The sequence below is a fragment of the Salvelinus sp. IW2-2015 genome, unplaced genomic scaffold (assembly GCF_002910315.2).
Source record: "Salvelinus sp. IW2-2015 unplaced genomic scaffold, ASM291031v2 Un_scaffold2384, whole genome shotgun sequence".
NCBI lineage: Eukaryota > Metazoa > Chordata > Actinopteri > Salmoniformes > Salmonidae > Salvelinus > Salvelinus sp. IW2-2015.
In genome coordinates, this window is record NW_019943707.1 from 174,570 (window position 1) to 181,767 (window position 7,198).

A 7,198-nucleotide genomic window follows, 5' to 3' on the forward strand; every position below is an offset into this window, starting at 1 on the left:
TCTCCCTCCTACTGCCTTCTCGCCCTCTCCTCTCCTCCCTCTCTCTCCTCCCCATCCTCTGCTCTCCTCCTTACCTCCCTCCTCTCTCTCCCCTCCCCCTCCTCCCTCCTCTCCTCTTCTTCATCCTCCAGCAGCGTAGCTTTTGTGCCCAATCTGTCCTGAGTGCTGACAGAGGATGGTAATCGCAGGCTGACTAAGCAACACCTCAATAGAGTCCCGCCACGCATGACCATGATGTCCAGTGAGTTATGATTGATTTGACTGAACCTGGGGGGCCCTCCCTCTGACTGGTTGTTTGTTTATCGTGTTGTTGTTTTATCATGTTGTTTATTATGTTGTGTTTATTATGCTGTTGTTTATTATGCTGTTGTTTATTATTTATGTGTTATTTCATGTTGTTTATCATGTTGTTTATTTGTTTGTTTATTATGTTTGTTGCTGCTGTGTTTATGTTGATTGTTGTATTGTGTTTATTTGTTATTTTGTTTTGTTGTTTATTATGTTGTTGTTTATTATGTTTGTGCTGCTGTTGTTATGTTGTTCGTTGTTTTGTTGTTATATGTTTATTTTGTTTTTGTTGTTTATTATGTTGTTGCTTATGTTGTTTATTGTTGCTTATTATGTTTATTATGTTGTTGTTGTTATGATGTTTATTATGTTGTTGGTGTTGTGTATTATGTTGATAATTATGTTGTTGGTTATTATGTTGTTGTTGGTGTTGTGTATTATGTTGATAATTATGTTGTTGTTTATTATGTTGTTGTTGTTTATCCTCAGTGTCCCGTCGGTCATCAAGGTGCATGGCACCCATCTGAAGGCCAGTGCAGCCATGGTGAGGCTGAGACTCTATGACATCTTGGCTCTACTGCCCCCGAAGACATACGAAGGTACCGACCGGAGGAAATATTATCAGACTCTTTAATTAGGCTTCCATCCAACCACTGCTGTTGTTAGTCGTATAGGGCTCGTTTACCACACCCTGATGTAAGCCTAGTCCTGGAGCACAAAGTACATGTTCAATCTGTGTCCGGGAAGTTGCCCCTTACCTTCCCATCTCTCCTCTGTAGGTAGTTTCAATGCCCTGCTGAGAGAGCTGGTGGCGGAGTTCACTCTGACTGATAACTCGGCCAACACGACCACCTCGTTGCTACGCTCCCTCTGTCACTATGACGACAGTGTTCTGATGGGGTCCTGGCTACAGGAGACTGACCACAAGTCCATCGAGGACCAGGTAACTGACCTACTGTAAAGGTTAGAGGTTACGGTAAATGATGGCTCCAAGCGGATGCAACGTTGACACAATGTTCACCTAGAAATACATGGTGTAGAACCTCCTGGTTTTCTGTCAGCTAGAATCGTGTCCGATCTGTTTTATTCTATTTCTATCTCTCAGAACGTTTCACATCACTGAATAGACCCCCTGCTTTTGTTAATTGTGTGTGTGGTGTGTGTGTGTAGCTCCAGCCCAACAGTGCGTCAGGCAGTGGCGCTCTAGAACACGACCCCTCCTCCATCTACCTGAGGGTACCGATGGGCGAGGCCATGCCTGGACCCCTCCCCCTCGGCGTTTCTGTCATCGACGCCTCCGTCGCTTGGGTTTCGGCGGTTGTGATGTTCCTCATGCTCCTTTAAACACCAGGTTGAGGCTTACTCGTCCAGTCCTAACTCTTGACCCTGACCTCCGTCGCTCCTGTTCCTGGGCGCCACATTTTACTCCAGGTGGTGTTCGCTTCATCAGGCTTCTATACCCTTCTTAAACACAGGTTGACGCTACGCTGTCAGTTCCTGACTCTACCCCTGACCCCTAAACCCTCCGTCGCTCTTTCAGAGTGGTCGTTCCCTCATGTCTCCTCTTAAACACAGGTGACGCTACCTGTCCAGTACCTACACTCTGACACCTGACCCCTACGGACCGTCGCATGCCTGTTCCAGAGTAGAGTGTGTTACCCTCATGTCTCCTTTAAACACAGTTGAGGCTACGTGTCAGTTCCCTACACTCTGACCCTGACCCCTAACCCTCGTCGCATCTGTGGGGTCATGAAGTGGTGATTCCGTCACTGTTCCTTTAAACAGGTGAGGCTACCTGTAGTCTAACGATCTGACCCACCTGACCCTAAACCCTCCGTCGCTGCTGTTCGGGGTGTGTTCCTCATGCATCCTTTAAACACAGGTGAGAGCTACTGTCAGGTTCCAACTCTGACCCTGACCTACCTCCGCTCGCTCTGTTCGGCGGCTGATGTTCTTCATGTCTCCTTTAAACCAGGTAGGGCTACCTGTCAGTCCTACTTCTGACACCCTTGACGCATAACCCTCCGTCGCTCTGTTCGGGGTGGTGTATCCCTCACTGTCTCTTATAACACAGGTGAGGCTACCTGTCAGTCCCTAAATGTGACCCTGACCCCTAAAGCTCCAGGTCAGGCTACTGTCAGTGTTCCTAGTACTCTGAACCCCTGACACAGGTCAAGACTCCTGTCAGTCCTAACTCTGACCCCTGACCTAACACAGGTCAGAGGGGACTACTGTCAGTCCTAACTCTGACCCCTAGACCCCTAACACAGGTCAGAGACTACCTGTCAGTCCTAACTCTGACCCCTGACACAGGTCAGAGACTACCTGTGCAGTCCTAACTCTGAACCCCTGACCTAACCAAGCGTCAGAGACTACCTGTCAGTCCTAACTCTGACCCCTGACCCCATCTAACACAGGTCAGAGATACCATGTCAGTCCCTAACTCTGACCCCTGACACAGGTCAGAGACTACCTGTCAGTCCTAACTCTGACCCAAAAACATAGAGAACCCCTACACAAGGTCAGAGACTACCTGTCAGTCTCATCTCTGACCCTGACCCTAACACAGGTCAAAGACTACCTGTCCATCCTATCTCTGGCCCCTGACCCCTGACACAGGTCAGAAGACCTAGTCCACTGACACTTGACATCCCTAGTAGAATCTAATATTGTTTGTCTCAGCTCAGAGGTGTCCAGGCCTTCAGAGTTAGAAATCAGCTTATGCTGCCTTCTAGATGGTGTCAAACAGGGGACTGGCCGGGGAGGTATTGTCAGGAGAGGATTAGGGGAACTACAAACAGGGGACTGGCGGGGGGTACTTCAGGGAAGGTTTGGGACTACAACAGGGGGACTGGCTGGGGGGTACTTCAGGAGAGGTTTGGGGAACTACAAACAGGGGGACTGGCCGGGGGGTACTTCAGGAGGTTTGGGGGAACTACAAACAGGGGACTAGGCGGGGGGTTACTTCAAGGAGAGGTTGGGGAACTACAAACAGGGGGACTGGCGGGGGTCTTCAGGATGAGGTTGGGGAACTCAGATGTTAACAGGGGACTGGCCGGGGGGTACTCTCAGAGAGGTTTAGGGGAACTAGATTGTTAACAGGGGGACTGGCCGGGGGGTACTTTCAGGAGAGGGTTTTTTTGGGGAACTACAAAAACAGGGGACTGCCGGGGTACTTCAGGAGAGGTTTGGGGAACTAAGATGTTAAACAGGGGGACTGGCGTAGGGGGGTCCTTCAGGAGAGATTTGGGGAAACTAACAAACAGGGGACTGGCCGGGGGGTCCTTCAGGAGAGGTTTGGGGAACTAGATGTCTCAAACAGGGGGACTGGCCGGGGGGTACTTCAGAGAGGTCTTGGGAACTACAAACAGGGGATGGCCAGGGGGTCTTAGGAGAGGTTTGGGGAACTACAAACAGGGGGACTGGCCGGGGGGTACTTCAGGAGAGGTTTGGGGAACTAGATGTTAAACAGGGGGACTGGCCGGGGGGTACTTCAGGAGACGTTTGTGAAACTGTTTTGTATTAATCTTTCATATTTTTCTGTTAGGCTGCAGATGCTGGACCACTTTGCAGAGTGTATTAAACAGGCCAAGGGGGTCAGACAGCAGGCTGTCCAGCTCAATATCTTCACCGCCGTACTGAGCGCCCTCAAGGTGAGGCCTTTTAACATATACAAACTCTTGTTAAAGTTCCTCCTCCTAGAGAAAACCTCCTGGATGGTTTTAACTCCAACCCTGTTCCTGGAGAGATACCCTCCTGTAGGTTTTAACTCCAACCCTGTTCCTGGAGAGAAACCCTCCTGTAGGTTTTAACTCCAACCCTGTTCCTGGAGATACCCTCCTGGGCGGTTTTGACTCCAACCCTGTTCCTGGAGAGAGACCCTCCTGGATGGTTTTGACTCCAACCCTGTTCCTGGAGAGAGACCCTCCTGTAGGTTTTAACTCCAACCCTGTTCCTGGAGAGAGACCCTCCTGTAGGTTTTAACTCCAACCCTGTTCCTGGAGAGATACCCTCCTGGGCGGTTTTGACTCCAACCCTGTTCCTGGAGAGAGACCTTCCTGTAGGTTTTGTCTCCAACCCTGTTCCTGGAGAGAGACCATCCAGAAGTGGCCCTGCTATATATCCTGTCCTCTCTTCCCCAATGAACCAGCCAATCTTCTCTCCTCCCTGTAGGGTCTGGCAGAGAACAAGTCCACCCTGGGTCCTGAAGAGGTTCGTAAATCCGCCCTGGCGCTGGTGATGGGCGCTCTGGACAACCCAAACCCCATCCTACGCTGTGCTGCCGGGGAGGCCTTGGGAAGGATGGCTCAGGTGGTGGCCGAGGCCACCTTCATTGCCCGCATGGCCCAGTACAGCTTTGACAAGTACGACCTGTCTGTTAGTCTTCTCTATCTCTATCTAGCTTCATGTGTCCCAGTACAGCTTTGACAAGTACGACCCGTCTGTTAGTCATCTCTATCTCTATCTAGCTTCATGTGCTACAGGGACTTTCCTCTCTGAGATCGCTCTCTCTCTCTTGACCTGCTTGACCTCGTGTTATTTTCTCTTAACCCTCGTATTTAACGTGTTAACATCCCCCTCCCCTCTCTCTTCTCTCCCCCCTCTCTCCCCCCTTCCTCCCTTCTCTCCCCCCTCCAGACTGAGGTCAGCCCGTGACGTGGTCTCCAGAACAGGCCACTCCCTGGCTCTGGGCTGTCTGCACAGATACGTAGGAGGGATTGGTTCAGGACAGCACCTCAAAACTAGCGTCAGCATCCTATTGGCCCTAGCCCAGGATGGAACCTCCCACGAGGTGCAGGTGAGTGAACGGTGGACAGGTGAGGCTCGGGCTGCGTCCTGATTCGCCACTCTTCTCCCGACGTGTGTACTTGTACACTCGCTGTAGTGGTTTTAAAAGCGTAATCCTGCTGTAAACTTTGGCAGAAGGGACTTTCCCACTATTATTAAATGGTAGAGAATCTGTACACAACCTGCTTCACGAAGACAGCTCCCTTCCCTAATACAAGTCTGGCTTGGAGTTTGGAGAAGTGTAGTGGGCCAGTTTCCCAGACACAGATTAAGCCAAATCCTAGATTTTAAAAAAACAGTTTAATTTGATTCTCAATTGAGTTTGGTTTTTAGTCCATGTCCTTATTCTGTATCTGGGAAACTGGCCCCAATGTTTAGTTCCTCCATACACTGTAAGCGGTTTGATCTGGGACCTCTCTGTCTCTCCAGACGTGGGCTCTCCACTCCTTGGCTCTCATCGTAGACTCCAGTGGTCCTATGTATCGAGGTTATGTGGAGCCCACCCTTTCCCTGGTCCTGACCCTGCTCCTAACCGTCCCGCCGTCACACACTGAGGTACACCAGTGTCTGGGACGATGCCTGGGGGCGCTCATCACCACCGTCGGACCCGAGCTACAGGGTAATGATCAAATACAACAAGACTACCATGTCTAGCGTCAAGGCTGGCTACGATTGTCTCTAAAAGCATTGATGTGCCAGCAGATGGCGGTATACTGCTCCTACATATTTACAGAGACGTCATGAATGTCGTCTGTACAGATTACAACTTTACTTTGACTGTTAATCAGAGGTGGAAAAAGTAAAGATAACGTTAATGGAAAATTACTCAAGTGAATGTAAAAGTTACCGAGTAAAATACTACCTGAGTAAAAGTCTAAAAGTATTTTGTTTTAAATATGCTAAAATATACTTCCAAAGTAAAAGTATAAATTATTTCAAATTGCTTGTATTAGCTAGACAGCACCATTTTCTTTTATTTCTTTTTTCTTTTTACAGATAGCCAGGGGAACACTCCAACACTCATACATCATTACAGATAGCCAGGGGAACACTCCAACACTCATACATCATTACAGATAGCCAGGGGAACACTCCAACACTCAGACATCATTTACAGATAGCCAGGGGAACACTCCAACACTCATACATCATTACAGATAGCCCCGCGAGGATAAGACACTGTCCACACAACCTCAATCACAACAGACTCCAACCTCGTCCACATGGCCAAGAGCCAGAGAGCTGTGTAAGGACATCAGGGATAAATTGTAGACCTGTACAGGCGGGATGGCTAACAGGACAATAGCAAGCGCTTCGGTGAGAAGGCAACACTGTTGGCACACTTATAGAAAATGGAAGTTTCTAAGATGACGGTCAATCACTCCGGTCTGGGGCTCCATGCAAGATATCAACCTCGGGGGCATCAATGAATCATGAGGAATGTGAGGGATCCAGCCCAGAACTACACGGAAGGACCTGGTCATGACGCTGAAGAGAGCTGGGGACCGCACGTATCCAAAAGAAAACCCATTAGTAACACACCTACGCCGTATGGATTAAATCCTGCAGCGCACGCAAAGGTCCCCTGCTCAGCCAGCGCATGTCCCGGCCGTCTGAAGTTTGCCAATGACCATCTGGATGATCCAGAGGAGGACATGGGAGAAGGTCGATGTGGTCTGATGAGCAAAAAATAGAGCTTTTTTTGCTCTAACTCCACTCGCCGTGTTTGGAGGAATAGAAGGATGAGTCAACCCAAGAACACACCCTCCCACGTGAAGCAATGGAGTGGAAACATCATTCTTTGGGATGTCTTTTCTGCAAAGGGGACAGGACGACTGCAGCCGTATTGAGGGGAGGATGTGATGGGGCCATGTATCGCGAGATCTTGACCAACAACCTCCTTCGCTCAGTAAGAGCATTGAGATGGGTTCGTGGTGGGTCTTCAGCATGACACGACCCGAAACACACAGCCAGGGCAAACTAAGGAGTGGCTCCGTTAAGAAAGCGATCTCAAGTCCTGGAGCGGCCTAGCCCATCTTCCAGAACTGAACCAATAGAAAATCTTTGGAGGGAGCTGAAAGTCCGTATTGCCCAGCGACAGCCCCGAAACCTGAAGGATCTG

General features: G+C 49.6%; 1 protein-coding gene across 1 annotated transcript in view; it reads left to right on the plus strand.

Moving 5' to 3' along the window:
- The window catches only part of LOC112073827 (HEAT repeat-containing protein 5B-like), a gene marked incomplete at its 3' end in the record, with an annotated part of 50,114 nt that overhangs the window by 38,185 nt on the left and 4,731 nt on the right, over positions 1 to 7,198 (plus strand). Inside the window, 9 exon segments of the mRNA XM_070440294.1 lie at positions 132 to 178; positions 778 to 887; positions 1,068 to 1,231; positions 1,459 to 1,596; positions 1,933 to 1,968; positions 3,834 to 3,941; positions 4,462 to 4,652; positions 4,927 to 5,086; positions 5,506 to 5,695. Coding sequence (XP_070296395.1) covers positions 132 to 178; positions 778 to 887; positions 1,068 to 1,231; positions 1,459 to 1,596; positions 1,933 to 1,968; positions 3,834 to 3,941; positions 4,462 to 4,652; positions 4,927 to 5,086; positions 5,506 to 5,695 — 1,144 coding nt within the window.